The 25269-nt window shown below is 41.2% G+C and overlaps 2 protein-coding genes across 4 annotated transcripts in view; one reads left to right on the forward strand and one right to left on the reverse strand.

The window, feature by feature from the left end:
• LOC143286747 (nucleosome assembly protein 1-like 1-A) overlaps positions 1-15565 on the forward strand; it is a 32983-nt gene extending 17418 nt beyond the window's left edge. For 2 of the 3 annotated variants that reach the window (XM_076594475.1, XM_076594476.1), the window contains exons 8-16: positions 471-541; positions 1850-1918; positions 2666-2805; positions 4183-4328; positions 5092-5120; positions 6742-6858; positions 7640-7666; positions 8177-8227; positions 13334-15565. In XM_076594475.1, the coding sequence (XP_076450590.1) occupies positions 471-541; positions 1850-1918; positions 2666-2805; positions 4183-4328; positions 5092-5120; positions 6742-6858; positions 7640-7666; positions 8177-8227; positions 13334-13369 (686 nt within the window). In that variant the 3' untranslated portion in view covers positions 13370-15565. Of the gene's footprint in view, positions 1-470; positions 542-1849; positions 1919-2665; positions 2806-4182; positions 4329-5091; positions 5121-6741; positions 6859-7639; positions 7667-8176; positions 8228-9438; positions 9460-13333 lie in introns of all 3 variants that reach the window. The other variant, XM_076594477.1, reaches the window with a different exon arrangement.
• Positions 15566-17632: 2067 nt separating this feature from the next.
• The window catches only part of LOC143286650 (uncharacterized), an 18606-nt gene continuing 10969 nt past the window's right edge, over positions 17633-25269 (reverse strand). Inside the window, exons 6-8 of the mRNA XM_076594288.1 lie at positions 24116-25269; positions 21701-21873; positions 17633-20734 (exon numbers count right to left, since the gene is read on the reverse strand). The exon at positions 24116-25269 is cut by the window's right edge and continues 151 nt beyond it. Coding sequence (XP_076450403.1) covers positions 20450-20734; positions 21701-21873; positions 24116-25269 — 1612 coding nt within the window. The 3' untranslated portion in view covers positions 17633-20449. The remainder of the gene's footprint in view (positions 20735-21700; positions 21874-24115) is intronic.

The raw sequence follows: 25269 nt of genomic DNA on the forward strand, positions 1-25269 counted from the left end.
GGAACATGCATAAAATGTGTGCCTGTACATAGACACGCTCAGGAAAATCATTGGATTCAACTATTTCATCTGAAGTAACTGTCTGTTTCCAGATATGTCAGTGATATACTCTACGATACACTGTGTTAGTGCTTTTTTTTTTATCCTGTATGATTTGAATCGGAGAGAGTATCATAGTAACTGGCTGTTGACTGGCAGTGAAAAATCACATGGAAGGAAATCACCTTAGGAACTACATTGATCACATCTTCACATTTTTTTTGTTTGTTCGCCAATAGGTTTTTAAATTCACCTCTGTTTCGGTTTGATTTTTTCCCCCAATAAAGTTATGTAAAAAAAAAAAAAAAAAAAAAAGCCACCAAAAAACACACTAAAAAAAATCCAACCCTTTCAAATTTTGTTAGTGTATTTTAAAGAATGATGAACACTGTTTTAGCAGATGGACATATACAGTCCGATGGTTTGTGCAGATGCGAAGGGTATTCCTGGTTTCTGGCTCACTGTGTTCAAGAACGTGGACATGCTTGCAGAGTTGGTGCAGGTGAGGCTGCATGTGCTTGTTCTACTTAATGCTTCCTTGTTTATTTATTTATTATTTTTTTATTTAAAAAGATTTAAAACAAGAAATGCTATAGGTTTTTGCATTCAACTGAAATGGATATTGGTGACTGTAGGCATCTTTATCTGAATAACTTCAAAGATAGACTGTCAGGTGCTAACTAGATACCAAGGTGTGCGCTAACTGGGGTTATGGTGAACTTGGTGATCTGGCTTTCCTCCTTCAATGGCTATCCCACATAAGTATGTATATCTATTTGTAATATGTATGAAGAGAAGAAGAGAGGTCTAGTTTTGAAATGAAGGAGAAATAGCATTGGTGCTATAATCAGACTGAAGTGTTTCTTGTGAAAAGCCCCAAAGATCCTTTTGATTCTGTGTCAGTTTTGTGGCCTAAAGGAGGTATCCCAGAAAGTGTTGCACGTTTCGTTTCATCCAGTCCCGCACAGGCTATTACGGAATAGCATGGTCACTGAATCATGATGCTATCAAAGTGATGATTGATTTTGCATGTGAAGGCGTGCATTCCAAGTGATAATTTTCCCTTGTGTGTGAGGATATAGTCCAAGTGATTTTTCTTTCTTTTTTTTTTTTGCCATATGTGAGGGTGCAGTCATAATGATTTTTTTTTTCCCATGTGTAGGGGTGTGGTCTTGGTGGGACCAGGTGGGAATGGGGCAGATAGATGACTGAGTGGGTTTTTTTTTTTTTTTTTTTTTTTTTTTTTTTTTGTTGTTGATGGTACGCAGGGTTTTCACAGTCATGGAAGTCTTGAAAAGTCTTGGGTAAACAGGAAGACTATTTCCAGAACTAGAAAAGACTTAGAAATAAATGTTTGTCCTGAAAGGTCTGAAAAACTTGCACATACACGTATTGAAAAAGGTTTTTGGATGCCCGAAGAAAAAGAAGAAACCTGAAGCAAAGGCAGGTAGAATAATGAATAATAAATGTCACCACCTCTGACATTTTCTTGTGCAACAGTGTTCAAACCTGTGCTGTCCCTCTCACTTTCTCTCACAACCTCTCGCACTTTGTGGCCATTCTTTTGTGCCCCTGTTTCTGCAGACTTTATGTTTGAAGGTGACTTTGTTTTTGGATCTTGTAAAATGTAATGCATGGTTTTGGAAAAAGAATGGAATTTTGTTTACTTAGTCTCGGGAGCCCTGTTTAGGTTTGTTGATATAAGTTTGAATTGAGAATTGTTAGGATTAGGTGTGATTATTTGACTGAATTGCAGTTAATGATTTTTTGATATGTATGTATTTTTATCTGTTGCTGACTTTGATTACAGGATGACGACGAACCAATTTTGAATCACTTGCAAGACATCAAAGTGAAGTTTTCCGACAGTGAACCACAGGTATGTATGAATTTGTGTTTTGTCAGTCTTATCACCTTAGTTTACCTTGCTTATTCATCTTGTGTTTTCAAGATGGTTGCTTAACCCTCCTTTTTTTTAGTGTTGTGTTGGTCAGTGCAATATCCCATTTCTGTACGTTAGGTTTTGATTCAGAAACCCCTTTGCGTCAGCTGTCAGTTACATTTATTTTTAGTTTGGAGAGGGTTTTCCTACATTTGAGTAATCTGCAAGGGAACTGGATTCTTCAATATTTCTGTATGTATCTGGATGTAATTTTGATGAAAAGCAGGATATTTATTTTGTTTTTTCCATATCAGTGTGGCTTGGAAGTCCGCCAAGGTTGTAAACTCTCCAGGGCTGAATGTGTTAAACCTGTTGGCCCTGTATCGTCATGGGGTGTGGCAATGAGCAGGGGGAAAGGACATGTATCACAGTGAAAGTACAAGTCAGGGTTCAGGTTACGTTACAACGAAACCTCCTTTATTTTGTAAATGTATGTGGAGTGCACAATCTTTTAATTTTTATTATTTTTCTGAAAATGGACGTTTTTCTGTTGACTGTCAGGGTGGGCAGGTGTGAAATGTCCTGGAGAGAAGTGTACATATCTTTGGTTTGAGTTTTTTTTTCTTTCTTGCATTCCACCTCCCCCTTGCCCATTCTTCCCTTCCTTCCCCGACTCACCCCCCCCCTACCCACCAGATGTACGAGTCAATATATCTTCCACAAACATGTGCTTGAATAATGCAGGGTTTCACATTGGAGTTCCACTTTGAGCCCAACGAGTTCTTCACAGAGACCTTGCTGACGAAACAGTACACCATGCGTTTTGAGCAGGACACCACCGACCCACTGTCTTACGAGGGCCCAGAAATTGTCAAATGTGTAGGGTAAGTGCTGATTGTGTGGTAAATCTTTTTGTCTGCTTGGTTGATAAATTGTCAAATGTGTGGGGTAAGAGTTTTGTGTGTGTGTGTAGTGAATCATTCTGTCTGCTTGGTTAATAAATTGTCAGATGTGTTGGGTAAGTGCTGTGTGTGCAGTGAATCGTCTGCTTGGTTCAGAAAATGTCAAATGTGTAGGGTATATGTTAGGGTAAATCTTTTTGTCTGCTAGGTTAATAAATTGTCAGATGTGTAGGGTAAGTGTTTTGTGTGTGTGTGTGTGTGTGTGTAGTGAATTGTTCTGTCTGCTTGGTTCAGAAATTGTCAAATGTGTGGGTAAGTGCTGCGTGTGTGGTGAATCGTTCTGTTTGCTTGGTTTTGTTTTGACTATGAATGTTTTGATTGACCACTTAGTATTATTTTGTGTTCTCTTTAACTGGTTTTAAGAACTGATTGGCTAGGTTATAAGCAGCATGATTAGATTTGATTTGGAGGTTGCCTGTGCTAGCTGGTTGTCACATGTTCCAGAGAATTCCTGGGTATTGTATAAATTGTGTGAATTTCTAGAATAGAGCGAGATAATGTTTTCAACGTGTTTTTAGAAAAGTTCTGTAGGAGAGTTGATGTGTTTTGGGGTTGTTTTTTTTAATTCAACAGGGTATTACAGTTTTAGAGTGTTTTTTTTGTTTAAGAATTTGTGTAAAATGACGTGCCTTGGAAGACTTGAAAATATAAAATATGACCCAGGTTTGTAATAGTTCTAAAATTTAGTATCAATATCAATGGAAAAAAAAACCAAGAAAAAAACTGCAATGTATATCTGTGATAAAGAACAGTAGTGAAATGTACCACCTGAATTTATGTTGAAAAGAAAGAGCATATATGAAACCAAATCCTGATCACATTCTCCTCAACACAGCAGATGATGATTCGTGCAAGGGACAATAGTTGGTACTCAAGATAACACACTGTTCAGGATCCTGATGTGACTGTTTTTAGTTTAGGGCTTTTGGGGTTGAAAAGGTTTTTACAAGCCGCATGCAGCAAAATAAGGCCAAATGAATACGCATTATAGCCGAAAAAAGTGTAAGATGAGACAGAGTGAAAAACCTGACAAGATGGCGTGGAGAGCCTTGGCCAAAGGAATGATTCAGCGCTTATAGCTTTTAGAGGCGTTTGATTGGCTAAGAGCGGACCGGGCAAGAAGGGGTGTCTTTTCACTGTTAGCCGCGCGAAATTTGGCCAAGCAGAGCAAACCGATAGGCCTAGTTTGCATCAGTTTGACATGGTAAGTATATGTATCACCAGACATGGAGTATAATACAAACTCCTCCTGTATGAACCCCGTCCATGCATATTCAGGGTGATAGTGTGTGTGTGCAGTTGCCCCATCACGTGGAACAAAGGGAAGAACGTGACGGTGCAGGTGGTGAAGAAGAAGCAGAAACACAAAGGGAAGGGCATCACACGCACTGTCACAAAGACTGTCAAGAAGACCTCCTTTTTCAACTTCTTCAGCCCACCACAAGGTCAGTTTCACTTACTGTGCTAATTAGGGTGGTGCAGGGTCTCCTCCAGCATATAACCTTATGGACCCTGATTTAAATTATGTGAACTGTTTCCAACGGGACTGTTGACTGCATGAGCCTGGGTGTGACTGAATTCTGGTTAGCATGAAAATACTGAATTTTTCCCTTTTGGATCACCCGCCTGTTTTAATTGATACAACACAGTTGCTGTTCTTGTGTTTCATTTTGTTTTGACATATCTGGACATAGTTTGGTTATAGTTTGAAGAAAGTTCTTTGATGTGTTCATGAAGTTTGTTGTGTGCATAAGTACATATGACAACAGCATTTCACATATGTAAATAGATGCACAGTATGACCTAAGCTTATGTGTGTGTGTAGATTCTGCAATACCTTGTGATCACATTTGTGAATAGATATACATTATAGCCTTAAATGATCCCACATTTGTTAATAGATATACATTATAGCCTTTGATAATCCCCTGTAAAGTAATAGGGGATATTCTGCACTTGCATAAAAACAGCAGCACATTATTATTTTACTTTTTCTTTCTCATTAGTTAATATACTACTATTTTATCATTATCATTGTAGGTCATCGCAATATGGCCAGCATCTGTTTTGCTTTAAATGGCCAGTTTGTGGTCAGCTGGGCTGTAAACAAGATTAGAATTGATTTGATATTTAGCTTCTGTGAAGCCTGAAATAAGTGACAGTATGATACGTGTTCGCTGACTGAGAACTTTTGTCAATTTTTTCCAGTGCCAGAAGGAGACAATGAGGATGACGTGGTGAGGAAGATTTATTTGAAATTTAGCGCACTTGCCATTAATTGTTGGATTAACCCCTTGACTGCTGATCCCTGGTGAAATGCCATCTGTGTGCATGAATTAAAAGTGCATTTAACTGCACATACTTCACCGTGACCCACTAGTGCAGACTCCGGCAGGGGTCTGATTCCTGTCCTGTGCAAAGTACTGTCAGCCTATGCGGAGAAAACGAAAGTAGCTACGGCCGATAACCTCCAAAATTTCCTTTTAATTGCACACATACTTTTCTGTGACCCACTGATATAGACTCTGGCAGGGGTCCGACTACCTGTCCTGTGCAAACTATTATCCAGCTGAAGGGGAGAAAACGAAAGTAGACGAAGCTAGTCCCCTCCCCTGTTCCCCGCCCCACCCCACCACTTCCATCAATACTTTGAGAAGTCCAGTTAGAGAATGGTGACTGACATCCTGACCTGTGAAATCCGTTTCATCACAGTGAGATGACAGTCTGCTGATGAGCATACTCCACAGCAGTCATGGGGTTAATGAACGTTGTATGGATGCTGCATCATCTGTTGTGGCTTTGCAGATGTCTGGATAAGAAAACACAATAACATACAATGATACATTCATGCAAGCAGACATTAGATATTAAAAAACAAACAATGCTGCATCATCTGCTGTGGCTTTGTAGATGTCTGAATAAGAAAACGACATACATTCATGCAAGCAGACATTAGATATTAAAAAAACCAAACAATACTGCATCATCTGCTGTGGCACACATTTAGACATGCACACATTGTCTTGCACATACATTTGTTTTCTCTTATTATTATTATTATTATTATTTTAAAGACAAGTTGGGTAACATTGTCAGGAACATTGCAGATATGATGGTAAATTTTATGATAAAGGCTGGTAACAGATACAGCATTAACTGCACAATATTATGAAATGACCTGATATTTATTTTTTTCAAGCCACTAAATGAGTGGAATGGGAAAAATTGAAAAGTGATTGAAAGTAACATGTTTTGGTTTGTATTCATTCAGAAAATCAGGGGAGGAAATGGACTTAGTGAACATATATATATATATATATATATTTTTTTTTTTTTTTGGATTTAAAAAAAAATTATTTATTTTTTTTTTAATGTGGGGGCGCAGGGATCAGGTTAAAAAGATATTTTTTTCTTTTTCTGTAGTGGAAGGAAACGGCAGGAAATGTTGATAAACAGATGTCCAGTGCAAGCACAGATTGTCAACATGTCCTTGCAGACAGAAAAATTGGGAGGGAAGGGTGGTATTGTACTGTGATGATGCATCTGCTAATTTTTCACACAAAAATCTGTTGTGATAAAAAACACAAATAAAATACAGTTTTTGTTTAATGACAACTGGTCTGACTGGCAGGCATAGAGTTTACAGGCCAGCGAGGAATTGTAAGTACGATGGTCAGAACATGCAGGACAATTATGAACAAGATATTTTGTGTGAGTCCACATATGACTGTTAGCCTAAACAAAGCAAAACAAAATGCATGCCTAGAAACTGTTGCAGAAAACGCTGTTTAATGAACTAATGTTGAAAGCATTGTGTGCTAAATCTGATGGTGTTGTGATGTTTGTTTTTCCCTTCAGGACGAGGAGACAGAGGCGTTATTAGCAGCAGATTTTGAAATAGGCCACTTCATCCGTGAACGAATTGTACCACGGGCAGTTCTCTACTTCACTGGGGAGGCTCTAGAAAATGATGACGTAAGAGAAGAGAGAATGTGTGTGTGTGAGAGAGAGAGAAAGTGTGTGTGTGTGTGTGTGTGTGTGAGAGAGAGAAAATGTGTATGTGTGAGAGAGAGAGAAAGTGTGTGTGTGTGAGAGAGAGAGAGAGCGAAAGAAAGTGTGTGTGTGTGTGTGTGAGAGAGAGTGTGTGTGTTTGTGTATGAGAGAAAGAGAGAAGCTTTTTTTTTTTTTTTTATACTGTGGAGGAATTTGGAATTTGTCGGTGTGTGTGTGTGTGTGTGTGTGTGTGTGTGTGTGCAGGTTTGATCACATGAAAGATTTGAAGATTAGTAAAAGTGTTGTTACCTTTGCTAAGGTCTCTCAACATTTTTATAACACTTCATTTCTTGTTAATGAAAATTGGGTTTTTTTGTTGTTTTTTTCTTAGGAAAAAATTACAACAAAAAACCTAAAAAAAATTTGACAATTCCAGTTCATATATGTATGTTGTGCACATTGTATTAGAGTGGATGGCCTGAAGCAGGAAAGGTGCTGTTTGTCACTATAGAAGTTGAAGATAGATGAATTTTGGATGATGAATTTTACAGGGCATCACAGAAATGATCAGCATGTTTCATTTGTTGTTTTACAGTGAGGGCCTGGAGACACACGTAGCATATAATGTTTGACTGAACTGTGTGTTTAACATGCTTTGATTTAGTGAACCACAGTTCTGTTTAATCAGTGAACAGTAAGATTGCCTGAATTTTGGAGAGAAGTCTTCACCATTGTTACGTCTTCATTGTTTTGTTTGTTTCAGTACGATGATGATGACGGAGAAGAGGAGGTGTGTATGCTTTTGTTGCTGGTTTTTATTTCATTTTTTTCCCTTTTCTTTTATTCTTTATTGAAATTATAATTTATATGTAACTGTGTGTGGTAGGGTGAAACGAAGACTAGAGTAATATAGATTTGTTTGAAGTATGTTTTGAGAAATTTATCTTCTTTTTACTTTTTACTTTTTTACTTATCTATTTATTTGTCTGTCTTTCTCTTTCGCTCTTAGTCCTTGGCAATATTCTTTTGTGACATATAGTTCAACACAACAATACAACACAACGCAACGGAACACAGTATAAATTAATTCTTTTTTTTTTCTTATCTATTTCTCTCTCTCTCTCCCTCTCTCCCTCTCTCTCTCCCTCTCCCTCTTCCTCTCTCTCTTTTAGTCCTTGGCAAACTAACGTTTATACACAACCAACATATCAATACTTGCTCAGTGTAAGTGATGAACAGTGATTATTTATTTGTTTCATTATTCATGCATGTTTTTTTCTTTCCACCTTTTGTCTGACAGGATGAAGAAGGAGATTATGATGAAGAAAATGATCCTGACTTCCAACCAAAGGTGAGATTTCTTCCTCTCTTGTGTTCATCACTTTGTCTCTGAAGGTTATCCTTATTGTGTGATTTTGTTGTATGATGTTTCCAAGATGCAGGCTGGACTAACAATCACCATCATTAATTAAATTTACAAAGGCTGTCCAGATTGTTGGATGATCAGTAGAAAACAAACAAAAAACAAAAAAAAAAGCAATGATTTTTTTTCTTATTACATAATTGGGGGGGTGGGGTGGGGGGTCTTTTTTGTGCATGGTTTGAAACGCACTCACACACATACACACGCAGATTTAAGACTGGCCTTGAAACCTACCTATTTACATAATAATCATACCCTCAGATTTTCTGGCTTTTAATTTCTCAAGTCTTTTATCCGGATGTATTTATTTAAAAAAAACCACAACAAAAAAACTACCTTTGACAAAATGATTACACCATTTCCTCCAATTTTCTGGCTGTTAATTTCTCTAGCCTTGTATCTGGATTTTTTTGTTTGGTTGGTTTTTTTGTTTATAAGGAAACCTACCTTTTGATAAAGTAATGACACCATACCCTTCAATTTTCTGGCTATGATTTCTCTATCTTACTATCTACATGTATTTATATGTTTTGTCTTTCCTCTCTTTGGTACAGAGTTATGCATGCATGTGAAAGTTTGTTGTTAAAGCACAACATTTAGCACTGTACGAATACTGTTATGTATAAAATATTCAAGACATGCTATAGTGATTTGAACTAAAAGTTTTGGACAAGTAGTTTTCTTCTTTAGCTGGGGTGGTCTGTCTTCACTCTATACAGATCAGTTTTACTATAAAAAGATATGTGATCCCATTTTCATTTAATCTGCTGAAATTCTGTTTGGAATATATGTTATTTGTGCTTAGTGGGATTGACAGCAGTTTCCGATTTGATTGGTTGGTTTGTGTATCTGCCCATATGGTGAGCTTTGTACAGGGGTATACGATTCATGATATGGTGGTCTTTTGTAGAAGTTTTACTTTTACGTCAGTGTTTGCACAATAAAGTTCATTTTAGTTAAATATCTTGGTCATAAACAGTAAAAAAAAAAAAAAAAAAAAAAAAAAACCCAAAAAAGGATTAACTTTGTTTACAAAACATGATCCCTGTTTTGCGTAGACTCTTGGCTTTCCGATTTCCTTTGGTGCTGAACTTGTGGAACTGATTTCTGTCCAATTTGATATTTTGTTTGTCTTGTAGGCTCGGGCTTGATGGCAATAGGTAATGTGGGTGGTACTGTTGTGGCAGACTGTGTTTGTGTGTTGTGTTGGTTTTTCCCTGACCCTCCACAAGGTCTGGCTGTGGCAGGCTGTCTCTTTGTAGCTGTGCACGGCATTGAAGTGTCTGTGTGCTTCCAGTCTTGTCTGGTGCTAGTTGTTTGTTGTGGAGTCGGAACCTGTATTTTCAGTGGCTTGTTGTGGAGTCAGAACCTGTATTTTCAATGGCTTGTTGTGGAGTCAGAACCTGTATTTTCAATGGCTGTGGCTGCACATCCTTTGGAGGTTTTTGTTTTTGTGTTGCCTGCGTCCATGCACAGTGTTTTCTAAGCATGAGAGATTGTAACTGTGTCATGAAGGCCCGGCATGATTGGGTTGCCACAAAGCTGACGATGAATTTTGCAGTGCTCGTCTGGTGTCCGGTCTGCTTGTCATGTGGAGCATGCAGAGTGGTTGTTGTGTCCCCTATGATGGAGCCTTGGCTGACACTGATCACTCCTCTTTTCTCACCCCCCCTGTCCATGTGTCCACTGGTCATACAGCTCTCACTTGCTGTTGGCCCCACTATAAGCATTTCTTCAGTTACTTCACGTCCTTGTAGCTCTCTGTGTGATTCAGCTCACTGTTAAAGACACTGTGTTCATTGCTCTGCGTAATTCAAAGGCAGCAGTGCCAGGTGCTGACGATTTTATTGTTGAATCGGCATTGGTCAAAAACATAACACAGGTCATGGAGGCAGCCAGATGATTTGATTATGAATCTGATTGGGCGGCTGTATGATATATTTCAGCTAGGCATGTAACTGGAATGGGATGAGCAATGACTGGAATAGAGTCCATTTTCTTTATGTTAAAGATGGTGGAATCGGTATAGAGAGAAGGTGCTTGATAGCTGTTGAGGTGGGCTTTATACCCTGGGTAGGTGGTATCCTGTCAGGTAACTTGATTTCAGTAGTTGTTAAACCAGTTTTCCTTCCTGTGCCTGTCTGTGTGGATGTGAGATGGAAACAACTCTGGGAATTCTAAGACAAAGGGCATAAAAGAAACAATCAAACAAAAAATGTTCTCTTTTACTATGTGAAGATAAATGAACACATTTTGATAACAGATTATGATTTGTTTATGATTGGAGGTAATAATTAGAAATAAAGTGTTTTTGATCATGTATGTTGCCTCAGTATTTATAATTTAAGCCTTGAGTTTGAATTGTAGCTTGAAGTACCTACAGAAACATGGAAAAAACTAAAAAGACAAAAAGACAATGCTTATGAATTTTGATGTAATATTTTGGAAAAGATAATGTAAACGATTTTTGAGATACACCTCAAGACCATGCTTTCCTTTCAGAAATTGCTTTTTGGAATATATTTTTAACAATGATTACTTGAAAGTTTGGTTGTTTTTTTGGAATGAGTACAGACTGTGTTTCTGGCATGTAAACTCCTGAGTCCACTGTGTGTGTTTTGTGTCAGATGCTGATGCTGAAGGAATGCCTGATTTCTTTAATCACAAGCTTTTCAATTAACTAGGCCATGTTAATACACTTGTAAATTCTGATGCTTATTACCTCCAGAAACACAAAGAAAAATGATGAATTGTAATTTTGTAAAATAAGGTTTCGGGTCATAGATTGTGAAGACAGAAATGCTTGTAAAGACAAGAGATGCAGTGGGGTTTTTTTTTGTTTTTTTTTTTTTGGTTTTTTGTTGTTTTTTTAAATATATATAATGAAAAAATACTTATACTAAATTGATTATGTCTTTCATTGATTCAAAAGATAAACATGCATTTTGATTTTAACAGAGAATACATACAGGGAAGTTTTTTTTTTCATTGCTTAAATCTATTTTAGTGGTAAGATAAGTCAGAATGTGTGTGTGTGTGTGTGCAGCATTTTATATATATATATGTATAATTTTAATTCAGTTAGTGTTTGGTATGGCAAATTTTTGGTCAGGTCTGGAAAAAGTATGGAATTATGTTTGGTCCCATCTGTGGTGACCCTGCAGTCATGTTTTCAAGTGTTCAGACAAAAGGGATCAAGGAAAGAAAAAAATCACCACACCCCTGTATTGGGTGTTCCACACTGCTGCACATGCTGTGTTGAGTGTTTTAGATTTCACAAAACGTTTTACCCTTGGAGAGTGTTGTAATCAAAAGCACCTGTGCACAGACCCTAACACATAACACAACCCAGCCCTCCCTCTCTGTCACACACACACACTTTGACCCAGACACTGATTGTTGAGCTGAATTATTATTATTATTGTTATTATAATATAAAAAAATAACACTTCTATTTTTTTTTCTCACAATATGAAATAAAGAAGAAGAAAAATAGACTGAGATAAGACAATTTGTCACCTCTGAAAATGCTCTATGACTGCTTTTATAGTGGGGTAAAAAGTGTCATGTATGTAAAAGCCCAGTCATACATGTATATAAGTGAACATAGGTGTGGCAGACCACAAATGAAGACAGTTTGTGATCCTAGTTTTCTACACAAGTTCTGATAACAACAGTGAGTTGCTGTGCATGTTTATTTTTCACTGTTTATCACTGTCTATTAAACAACAGGCTGGGCCATAGCAGTAATTCCTGAGTGTTTTGTTTGGTAATTTTTTTTAACTGACAGGCATGAGATTTTTCAGACTGTAGTCTGAAATCAGACTGAAGGAAAATGAGAAAAGTGGCAGAGTTCTACACTCCATCTTGCTCACTATGATCGGCTTCGGATCCACTCTGTTTACGCATACCCAGATTCAAACACTTGACTGTTGGCCGCCGTTCTTTTTCTGTCTCTGGACCTTGCAATTGGAATGAACTTCCTCTTTTGCTTTGTCAAGTCTCCACACTCAGCTTTTTCAAATCTGGCCTTAAAACCCACCTCTTCCCCAAATAGCCTTCCTTCCCTGCCTCTTCCTTTGTTTAGTTTCTCCAGTTTTAGGGTTATGCATGCGTGTGAATGAATGGTGCGAAAGTGCTTTGATTTGTCTGCACAAGATTCAGCGCTATATAAATAACATTTTTAATTACACATACTTAACCGTGACCCAACTAGTGCTCCGGCAGGGGTCTGACATTCCTGTCCTGTGCAAACTACTATCCGCCTATACCATTATTATTATTATTATTAGTTCTTCACTTTCATGCACAATGATTGGGGGTTATGCAGGGATATCAGACTGAAACAGAAAGTCTCCATCTCAGACCTGACTGTGTATCAACCAATTTCACAGGGAGGAAGGTGGCAGAACGGTCAGGATACTATCCACCGATACAGTAACTGTGAGGGTCTGGGTTCACCCCTTCTCCCCAGTTTGACGGGAAGATAATATATTAGGTGCCTAGTCATTCGGTTGAGACGTTAAACTGAGGTCCCATATGCAGCACGCACTTTGCACGCTGAAAAAAAAAGAAACCATGGCAGCAAGAGTTGTGCTCTGGCAAAACTGAAGCAGAATTCCACTTTGATAGCTACACAAATAAATACGCATGCACTCCAGGCCTGACTAGTGCATTGGGTTATGCTGCTGGACAAACACCTATCCAGTAGATGTGGTGTAACGTATATGGAGATGTCCAAAAGCAGTGGTGGCTCCTTGAGAAACTGAAACGTATTTATAAACAAAACAAGTCTTGACAAACTGCAGTGTTGATTTGTCGGTGTATGTGTGTGTGTGCGTGCAGGCGGGTGACAAGTCTTGACAAACTGCAGTGTTGATTTGTCGGTGTATGTGTGTGTGTGCGTGCAGGCGGGTGACAAGTCTTGACAAACTGCAGTGTTGATTTGTCGGTGTATGTGTGTGTGTGCGTGCAGGCGGGTGACTTGTCTTGACAAACTGCAGTGTTGATTTGTCGGTGTATGTGTGTGTGCAGGCGGGTGAGAAGCCAGCTGAATGCAAGCAGCAGTAGTAGTAGTTCACCACAGAGTACGCAGCAGAGAAAGGACAGTATGGCACACCATGAGTACACCTTCAGCAAACCATCAGTTTTTCACTTCGTTACCAGCCTCAGTGACCCAGCCTGCTACCCTTGTGTTGTTTTTTCCCGGCTTGTGTATCGTGCGGCATGGAAAGAAAGCCCGGCCCAGCGTGGCGCTACAACCTTCAGCTGCTGTAGAAACTGGAGGAGAGAAAAAGAAGGGGTTTATCAGCTGCTTGAGCGGTTTTGAGTCGGCTTGGCTGTGTTGAGTATTATTATTTAGGCGAGTGTGTGTGTACAGATGAGCAGGCCATGCTTTTTTGTTCTCCCCCTTTTTTTGTTTTTTTTTTGTTTTGTTTTTCGACAGGTTTGTTCTTGTTTCCGCGCAAGATAAATTTTACCTTTTGATGTATAACCCTGCTCATGTTTCGTTTGTTTTCAGCATTGCTATGTCCCCCAGCCCCTCCACTCCCCTTTCCAGCTGGCCATGCCAGTCTGTGTTTTTTGAACTGTTGGCCGGGGACTGTTTTGTCAGCCTTTCAGCCTTTTTTTTTTTTTTTTTTTTTTTCCCCTCAACTCCATTTCCCAATCCATACCCCCCAGCCCCCAATCCCCCCAAACCCCCTTGCCCTATTTCATTTCCCTTTTGGAGTTTGGGAGGCAAAAACATCTCCCTGATTTCCTGTCCACCTCTTCTGGTGAGGTCAGCCTGTGTGTTATACAGCTTGCTTGTCTGAACAATTTTTACATCTATAGAGTGAATAGCTTTAGAAACCTGTGCATTCAGTTTTTGTTGATAGTTTTTAGGGTGTCAAGCTTTGATGTGTTTATTTGTTCATTGTTTCCATCCGGTCCATGGAGAGCAGTGTGATACAGCGTTGGAACATTGTGTCTGATGTTGAACACTGGCACCACCGCTGTTGTGGCGCCCAGTTCTAAACTCTGTACATGTATTTCAGGGGAGAGAATGACAACACTCCAGGGCTGGGTTGTGTGAGTGATCCATACAGCATTAGGTTTACTTAAGAGTTTAGAGCGTTCTGAAGTCCGTGGAATTGGCGTTGAGTTTGGAGCATTCCTAACCATGAGCAGACTTAATGCTGCTGAAATTGCTCATGCAACCTAGCCCAGAAGTTAGCTAAGACATTGATTTAATGCAGCTATCCTTTGGGGATGAAGAGTGATAAAAGTTGATGAGTCAGCCAAGACATGATTGACACAGCTTTCTTTGTGCCCCTTGTTTGAGCCTCCTACCTCCCTGTCTTACCATGTTTCTGTCAGTGATGGTCTGACTGTGATGGGGGTGTGGCAGGGTGGAATCTTCGAGCGCTTCGGGTCCATGGTGGTATGTTAGCAAGGACAAGGTTAATGATGGAGTAAGATGACGACAAACTGTCCTGGGGTGCTTTGTTGGGTTTTTTTTTTTTTATGGTGGGGGAGATGCAGAAAGAGCGAAGTTGAGATCATGTCACATGCCAAGGAAAAGTTGTGATGCGTCTGGCGACTTTGTGTTTTGAGAAAATAGGATACAGAGTGTTAACTTTGGTTTTTAATTTGGACTGTTGGGCCAGTTGATACGTATTTTCTGACTACGTATCAAGACCAATTCATTGCCAGTCTCTCCCAAGTCGCTAGGATAGTTCATGAAAAAAATAAAAAATGCTACGATGGAAAATTGATGGCAGAAAAGTTGAAGACATGTACATGCACATTCATTGCGTAGTGAGTGAGTGTAAAATAACAACCGAGTTCTTTCACAGACAGAGGAGGTGGTGGTTGGGAGAAGGGAGGGGAGGGAAATGTCAGAACTAGTAGTTCTAGTTTGGATGCCAGATCTGTTGTGCTCATATCATTTCATATTGTTCTCCGCACGTCTCTGTTCTCCGCACATCTCTCTTCTATCCTTCCCACACATAACTTTCTGTTGACTCTTGCATTTTCTTCCTACCATATGCCTTGTGATTTTTAAACAAGTTAATGGTGCGTTTTGTATTGTACGACAAAGGATAAATTGAAGACATATTCACAGGCCTCAGAATTCATGTGGATAAATTCCCACCCTTGATTGACATTAACAACAAAAAGTGACTTGTAAGTTATATTCAAACACAACTGGGAACCAGAACTTTCCATACGAGTGTAAACATATTTTTGATTGCTGATGCAAATTAAATGTGAGCAAACTGATGATGGTCTTTGCGAGTCATTTATCTTCAGATCTTAATTGAATGTGTATGATGTGCATGCTTTTGCAGTGTTTCCTCTCCCCCCTATCCCCCCCCTGAGGGGATGCTATGGGCTCCGTTATTTATAAATAGCATCCGGGAATCCCTGCCTTGAGGAAAATGGACCAGCAGAAAGTATTGGAAGAATATTCATTTTCTCTTCAGGGTTTGGAAATGTCTTCAAATTAAAAAACGAACAAAACAAACAAACATAAAAAACAAACATCTGAGACCAGTACCATTGAATGAAGGGATAAGCAACATTTTTTTTTTTTCATAACTTTATTATTAAGATTTTTTTATTTTTTAAACATTGGGGCTTATATTGAGCATGTTTTTTTAGGACGGACATTTTCAGTTGTTCAGACCAGTGTGGTGGGCTGGGCTTAAAGCAACAAAAGATAAAGAAGATACCTCCGTCATTTTTCTTCCATCTTCAGAGCTGATTTCATGCCCTTTGCCACAGCTTTCCATCCGCTTCTCCAGCTGTCACACACAATGCAGGCCTGTAAGTGTGAAGGAACTGTTTGGAGCAATGCCTTGTGGCTTGATCAGAGTTACTCAAACCACTTACATTCACTCAAATCACTCAACCCAACAGCTACAAGTCTACTACAACTCACCTGGACCAGCACTACATGAGACCACAGCAGTAAAAAAAAAAAAAAAAAAAAAATGGTGGTTCACTGAATGGTGAAAATCGATGGAGAATTGTTTATTTAATTGGCCAAACAATGCTTAGTTTTCATGCTTCCAGAATCCGTGAACAATTCAGCTTAGAACTTTTAAACTGTACCAAGCAAGAATGGATGGAATTGGAATAATGTGTTGGTACGAGAATATTCATACTTTGTCCAGAGGAAGTAATCATGTTATGGGTTTACTTGTACCTGGAGCAGAACCGAGTTGATCAATGCCATCGCCCATGTTTAGAACTGAACTAGTAGAGTGTGTGCCACAACTTAGGATGTAAGCCAACATGCGTTTGTTCATTCTGGATGTAAGCCAACATGCGTTCAGCAAACATGTGTTCATTCATTCTGGATGTAAGCCAACATGCGTTCATTCATTCTGGATGTAAGCCAACATGCGTTCGTTCATTCTAGGTTGAAAGCCAACATGCGTTCATTCCTTCTGGACGTAAGCCAGCATGCGTTCGTTCATTTTGGATGTAAGCCAACATGCGTTCATTCTTGATGTAAGCCAACATGAGCCAACATGCGTTCATTCTGGATGTAAGCCAACATGCGTTCATTCATTCTGGATGTAAGCCAACATGCGTTCAAAGCCAACATGCGTTCGTTCATTCTGAATGTAAGCCAACATGCGTTCGTTCGTTCATTCAGGATGTAAGCCAACATGCGTTCGTTCATTCTGGACATAAGCCAACATATGTTCGATCATTCTGGAGGTAAGCCAACATGCGTTCGTTCATTCTGGATGTTCCCCTGGCTTCCGCTCACACACACACCATACTCCTGAATCTGCATTTTATCTGTTCCATAGTCTATATCGGCTAAAAACAAGAAGTAAGACAAATTTTGGTAGCCCACCTTCACCTGTACAATAGACCGCTGGCAAGTTCTGCGGCCATATTGGATCTTGTACATGAACATCTGTTACTTGAAATCACAAGCAATGTCCAAAGTGATTGACATAAATTATTATGTAAAAGCATTGCTACAACCAAACTTTACAATGTAGTGCAATCGTATGCACAATTACAAAACAACATATGAAGCAAAAAGTTGAAAAAAGGTCTGCTGTTACGCAGAGGCCTCTTCTCTCGATTGCCTTTGTTGCTCGCAATATCGAAAAGCCAGTCAACTTTAGAGAGCACAGATCATGTGACGTGCCTCTTCAGTCACGTGAGCACAGAACTCTCACGCGGTCTATTGTTGCATTTTGGCAGCAACCGCACACTAAATGCTCGTGTTTTTTTTCAGTAGAGACTTCAGAGCAAGACCATCAATTTGGACTGTTTATTTAAGGGTCAGACCTTCCAGAACAAAATACAGAACTGCATAAGCAAGTGTCAAACATTTATTTACAAAAGATATGTCCATTTTTGAAGTATCAAAAATATACAATGCAGCCTCTGTACATTCGTCTTTTAGAGCTCTCCACGAAATCATGACTAACAAAATGGAACAGCCCAGCATCAAAGGTGATAGATTATCAGTGAGCAATCATATACAACTTGACAGGTATACATGTACATAGAAAAGTGATCAGTTATCTATGAGCAATCATATACAACTTGAAACGTACATACATAGAAAAGCGATCAGTTATCTATGAGCAATCATATACAAGTGATAAGTATGTACAGAGAAAAGTGATCAATTATCTGTGAACAAGGAATTATATCTCTTTACACACACACACACACACACACACACACAGAGAATCGGTCACACAAACATTACACACACACACACACACACACACATGTATATATATATATATTTGTGTGTGTGTGTGTGTGTGTGTGTGTGTACAGGCAACAATGTATTCAAACAAATAATTATATCAGACCTGTGAGAGCAGCTAGAATGCTTCCATTAATGGATGTCGTACGAACATAAAAAACGATCAGATAAGTTCTGGAGATTGTACAAATACAAAACTTCCCTACTCATCGCCATGCTAAAACAAAATCTCTGATCAAATCTGGTCTTACAAGATACATCAAAACAAATCTGTGAAAACATGATTTTCTATGTGTTGTGTTGTGGTGTGTGTGTGTGTGTGTGTGTGTGTGTGTGTGTGTGTGTGTGTGTGCGCGCGCGCGCTTTGTCATTGACACATTTGATTTGTCTCGTTCAAAAGTCTTGATCATAGTGCCCTGCAGTGTACCCCCACACCCAACGCCCCTCCCGTATTTATGTTATTTGTTAACACACTTTGGCTCCTGTACCAAGGAGGTAGAGTACATTATAAATGCCCATTATTATTAATATGATTAAAAATAACACTGGCCTATGATAGGAAACACTCACCAGAGAGGAAGAAGCATGGAGAACGATTCCAGCACCCCCCAGCGTTCGGTGGGTAATGGAAACAAGAACATACCCAGCATGCACACCCCCGAAAACGGAGTATGGCTGACTACATGGCGGGTTAAAAACGGCCATACACGTAAAAAACATCCCGTGTACATACGAATGAATGTGGGAGTTGCAGCCCACGAACGAAGAAGAAGAATCCCCAGCGATGTACAAATGCAAAGTGTATGATCATACACACTTGTCATACACACACACACACACACGCACGCACGCGCGCGCACGCACGCACACACACGCACGCACACAAACACACACACACACACACACACACACACACACAGAGACACACACAGAGAATTGTATAGAGATATGCAGGTTCAGAGATGAATGGAGTGCATGATGTAAAAGAGTAAAAACAAATTTGGAAGAAAATCTGTAAATGTTTTGATTTAAAAAACAAAACAAAACAAAAACAGTTTTGCTCTTGTTCCTTTCACTCATGTCAAAGTTAACATTCGTACACATTGCCCTGTGAAAAACTGGCTGCCTTGAATTCTGTACACCATTTCCTCCACACACACCGCTTATTTATACATCAACAAAAACTATTTATACGTCAACAAAAACTATTTACATCAACAAAAACTATTTATACATCAACAAAAACTAAGACGGCATATACATATACACAGTTTAGGGTAATCCACTACCCTGATACGTCTTTGTGAGTGTTGGTCAAATTTCTGACAAACACTACAGGCATCTGTAACTCTCGAGCCTGGTTGACACCAGGATATATCATCACAAGAGTACAGCCATGTAAAGAGGTCCCGAACCAAAATGGACCCCCATAAAAGTGACTTCATCATGCCTATCATCATCGTCAAATCCTAGAAAACAAAATGTTGCAAATTCTGAAGAAAGAAACAAAACTTCATCGTGCTGACACTGTTCTCCAGAGCTGGTTGATCAAACCATCTGAGCAGCGCTGCCAGTGCAATGCTTAAGAATGTTCCCAAATCTATGGAATTTAAGTTAGGGAAATTCTTAACGCATAGGAAACTTGTTCCTAAGTCTATGGGATTTGCGTAGAATCAGAAAATTCTTTACGGAAGGAAACTTGTTTTCACAAGTCTGTAGAATTCGAGTTATAGAAATTCTTAATACAAAGGAAACTTGTTCCCAAGTCTATGGAATTTGAGTGGAATAGGAAAATTCTTTACGCTAAGGAAAATTTTTTCCCATGCCTATGGAATTAGAGTTATGGACATTCTTAACGCATAGGAAACTTGTTCCCAAGTCTATGGAAATTGAGTTATGGAAATTTCTAAACACAGGAAACTTGTTCTCAAGTCTATGGAATTAGAGTTATGGAAATTCTTAATGCACAGGAAACTTGTTCCCAAGTCTGTGGAAATAGAATAGATTTGGACATTCTTAGCACTTGGGAAACTGAGCAGCTGCCTTTATCGCGGAGACTGGGGTGTCTATCTGACGAACGAGAAGAAGAAAAAGAGTAGTTAGGAACATTCTTAACACAAAAGAAACTTGTTCCCAAGACTATGGAATTAGAGGAGAATAGGAAAATTCTTAACGCCGAGGAAAATTGTTTTCCCAAGTCTATGGAATTAGAGTTATGGACATTCTTAATGCATAGGAAACTTGTGGGTAACCTTGACCTTAGTGTTGTGGTTGTGCTCGTCTAGTAGGTAACCTTGACCTTGGTGTTGTGCTCATCTAGTGGGTAACCTTGACCCTTGTGTGGTGGCCGTGCTCATCTAGTGGGTAACCTTGACCTTGGTGTTGGGTAACCTTGACCTTGGTGTTGTGCTCATCTAAGGGGTGACCTTGACCTTTGTCTGGTGGCCGTGCTCATCCAGAGCGGAGAGCTCCGGGCTTAGCTCCATGGAGGGCATGACCTCCACTCCCAAATGCTCGGTCCATGGGCGTTCGGAGCCCGACCTGTGGCCACTGGAGACGTCCCCCGAGCGCACAGACTCCTTCTGAAGGCCTCCACGCACTGGGGTGTACCCTGCCGCCCCTCTCTGGCTCTCCACCACGTCCGAGGAGCAGTCGACTGGGAGGTGGGTGTGGCTGCTTGGAGGCCGTTGTTCGGGCTGCTGCACGTGGACAGGACAGGGGTGATCTCTCTCTCTCTCTCTCTCTCTCTCTCTCTCTCTCTCTCTCTCTCTCACACACACACACTTTCTCTCACTGTCTTTTTGTCAGAGTGAATGCGTCTAGAATCCAGTTTTCTATTCTTTGATCCAACTTATTTGTAGGGGAGCGGAGTTTGAAATGAATATGTGTGTTTATTCAGTAAAATGTCATTGCATCTCTCTCTCTCCCTCTCTCCCCTCCCTCTCCCATTAGCCTCACTTTATCTCCCTTTCTCCAACTCCACCCCCCCTTCTCTCTCTCTCTCTTGTCACGAACAGAAAGATACAGAAGTGTATTGTTGTCAAAATTATGGTCATGGAAGTCTGCAAAAAGTCTTGGAAGAATTAGAGATCTATTTCCAGTCCTGGTCTGGAAGGTCAAGGAAAAATACATTTTGCCGTTCACGGTCTTGAAAAGTCGTGGAATTTTTGATAAAACCTTTAACCAGTAACATTCAACAAAAACGTTAATGCATTCAAACAACAACAACAAACAATCGTGAAAAAACAAAGTAATGAAAATTGAACATCAGTACCAGAAAACTCACCAATCATTTTCGTCAGCAGCAGACAAATTTTCTATTCAGTTTGGCTTCCTGTTTGGTTTGAAAAACATTCAGTCTGGTCAGGAAAAGGTCACGAAAAAAAGTGCAAAACTCTGTTGTCATATACTGTACCATGTCAAACGGATGCAAAAACTAGACCTATCAGTTTGCCGTGCTTCAGGGTCAAATTTCGCGCGGCTGACAGTGAAAAGACACCCGGCCATGTCCGGTCGGCTCTGCTGACTAGCCAATCAGGAAAAGGTCAGGGAAAAGTGTAAAACTTTGTTTGGTCGCATGTGTGGGAACACTGTACAAAGAAACAGCTTACGCCAGATACCAGCCAACCAACGAGCTCAATATGAGATCAGTGCAACCAACCCACCTGCTCAACACGGCTGCTGACGGGAGGACCACCAACATGGCCGACAGCCGGCTCCCCGCGTGTCTGTCCGAATCCAGTGTGGACATCTCTCTGCGGCCCTCGCTCAGTCACCCCTGTGCCAGGCGCCGTTCCGCAAAGGCCTCCTGGTATTGTTCTCTGCACACCCTCTCTGTCTGCAGACACACGCATGAAATGCAATTGAGAGAACAAACGCGCATTGCTGATACGTAAAACGGCACTCTGTGTGTATAGTATTTTTAATCAGTTGGCGATGAGTTCTCCAAGACATGATTGACATAGGTATGGCTATCTTTAGGGGATGAAGAGTGATAAAAGTTGAAAGTTAGCCAGGACATGATTGACACGGGTATGGCTATCTTTAGGGGATGAAGAAGAGTGATAAAAGTTGAAAGTTAGCCAGGACATGATTGACATAGGTATGGCTATCTTTAGGGGACGAAGAATGACAAAAGTTGATGAGTCAGCCGGGACATGATTGACACGGGTATGGCTATCTTTAGGGGATGAAGAAGAGTGATAAAAGTTGAAAGTTAGCCAGGACATGATTGACATAGGTATGGCTATCTTTAGGGGACGAAGAATGACAAAAGTTGATGAGTCAGCCGGGACATGATTGACACAGGTATGGCTATCTTTAGGGGACGAAGAATGACAAAAGTTGATGAGTCAGCCGGGACATGATTGACACGGGTATGGCTATCTTTAGGGGACGAAGAATGACAAAAGTTGATGAGTCAGCCAGGACATGATTGACACGGGTATGGCTATCTTTAGGGGATGAAGAATGACAAAAGTTGATGAGTTCTCCAAGACATGATTGACATGGGTATGGCTATCTTTAGGGGACGAAGAGTGACAAAAGTTGATGAGTCAGCCAGGACATGATTGACACGGGTATGGCTATCTTTAGGGGATGAAGAAGAGTGATAAAAGTTGAAAGTTAGCCAGGACATGATTGACATAGGTATGGCTATCTTTAGGGGACGAAGAATGACAAAAGTTGATGAGTCAGCCGGGACATGATTGACACGGGTATGGCTATCTTTAGGGGACGAAGAATGACAAAAGTTGATGAGTTCTCCAAGACATGATTGACATGGGTATGGCTATCTTTAGGGGACGAAGAGTGACAAAAGTTGATGAGTTCTCCAAGACATGATTGACCTGGGTATGGCTATCTTTAGGGGACGAAGAGTGACAAAAGTTGATGAGTCAGCCAGGACAGGATTGACACGGGTATGGCTATCTTTAGGGGATGAAGAAGAGTGATAAAAGTTGAAAGTTAGCCAGGACATGATTGACACAGGTATGGCTATCTTTAGGGGACGAAGAATGACAAAAGTTGATGAGTCAGCAAGAACATGATTGACATAGGTATGGCTATCTTTAGGGGATGAAGAGTGACAAAGGTTGAAAGTTAGCCAGGACACGATTGACACATTTTGTATTTGTATTTGTATTTCTTTTTATCACAATAGATTTCTCTGTGTGAAATTCGGGCTGCTCTCCCCAGGGAGAGCGCGTCGCCATACTACAGCGCCACACATTTTTTTTTTTTTTTGTACTTTTTTTTCCTGTGTGCAGTTTTGTTTGTTTTTCCTATTGAAGTGGATTTTTCTACAGAATTTTGCCAGGAACAACCATTTTGTTGCCGTGGGTTCTTTTACGTGCGGTAAGTGCATGCTGCACACGGGACCTCGGTTTATCGTCTCATCCGAATGACTAGCGTCCAGACCACCACTCAAGGTCTAGTGGAGGGGGAGAAAATTTCAGGGGCTGTGCCGTGATTCGAACCAGCGTGCTCAGATTCTCTCGCTTCCTAGGCGGACGCGTTACCTGTAGGCCATCACTCCACATATCAATGGCATGCCACCTGCACACTGAGACCCCTTCAGTTGTCTGCAGACACACGTATGAAATGCAGTGAGAGAATGAGAGACTGAACAAAACGCATTGCTGATGCGTAAAACGGCGCTCTGCGTAATGTTCCGCATAGGTAGATAATGACAATGTGTACATAATGACAGTGTGCATATAATGACAATGTGCACATAATGACAGTGTGCACACAATGACAGTGTGTGCACATAATGACAGTGTGAAGGTAATGACAATGTGTGCACATAATGACAGTGTGCACATAATGACAGTGTGCACATAATGACAATGTGCACATAATGACAGAGTGTGCACATAATGACAATGTACACATAATGACAATGTGTGAAAATAATGACAGCGTGCAAATAATGAATGACAATGTGTCCAGATAATGACAACGTTTGCACATAACGACAGCGTGCATTTTATGACAGTATGCACACAATGACAATGTGTGCAGAAAATAATCACCACCACCACCACCACCACACAGCCTGCATTTCAGTGAGTTACCTGCCCTGTCCTGGCCACAGCGCCCACACCCAGTGCTGACATCTGGCGGGCAGTGATGCTGAAAAGCCACGTGGTTGTCGCCCTGTGTTCTGTCAGCGTAGGGACCAGCTTCCGCCGCGCCTTGTCTCCCCTGACGGCGGTACACCCATTTCCGCTGTGCGGCCGGCTCGCTCTCGGAGCAGAAGTTGCCGCTGCGATCCGTGCGCGGATCAGCGGGGGGCGAAAGGGGAAGGGTCTGGTAGGTTTCCGGGCCGCCCAGTCTCCTTGAGGAAGCGTGTCGCCGTCTGGAATAACGGTCAAGCGAGCGCTGGCTGTAGCTCCTGGGCGGTGGCGGAGCCGGGAACCCTCCGTAGTTGCCGTCACGCTTCCGGTTCCGGTGGCGGCGATGACCAGAGCGGTACCACTCCTCATCATGGTCGGGGCCGGTGTCGTCGTCGTCGGAGCTGCAGTAGCCGGAGTAGGAGTGGCGGTGGGCCCTGTAGCGCGGCCGGCCTTCTCTGCGGTACCCGATGTCCTCACGGTAAAGAGGTTCGAAGCTTCTGGCGTGCCTGGGGGAGGCGCCGCGGTCGCGCGACCGTGATCGTCTGGGGGTGTCCCTTACGAGCCTCTCTCTTGGCGCCGGACTGAAGTATTCATCGTCGCTGGTGTGTAGCCGTCTGGGTGTATCCCTTACGAGTCTCTCTCTTCGTGGACTGAAGTATTCATCGTCGGTGGTGTGTACCCCTCTGGGTGTATCCCTTACGAGTCTCTCTCTTCGTGGACTGAGGTAATCATCGTCGCTGGTGTGTAGCCGTCTTGGGGTGCCCCTTACGAGCCTCTCTCTTTGCGGACTGAATACCTGTTCCTCGCTTGTGTGTAGCCGTCTTGGGGTGCCCCTTACAAGCCTCTCTCTTTGCGGACTGAATACCTGTTCCTCGCTTGTGTGTAGCCGTCTTGGGGTGCCCCTTACGAGTCTCTCTCTTCGTGGACTGAGGTAATCATCGTCGCTGGTGTGTAGCCGTCTGGGGGTGCCCCTTACGAGCCACTCTCTCTCATGCTGTGGAGCGAAGCCCTCGCCCTCGCTGGAGACAGTGGTGTCTGACTCCCGACGTACAGGTCTGTGACCCTGACCCTGACCCTGACCTCGGCGCTCGCTCTCGGGGAGGAGGGTGAGG

Source organism: Babylonia areolata, chromosome 10 (assembly GCF_041734735.1).
Source record: "Babylonia areolata isolate BAREFJ2019XMU chromosome 10, ASM4173473v1, whole genome shotgun sequence".
Classification (NCBI taxonomy): Eukaryota; Metazoa; Mollusca; class Gastropoda; order Neogastropoda; family Buccinidae; genus Babylonia; species Babylonia areolata.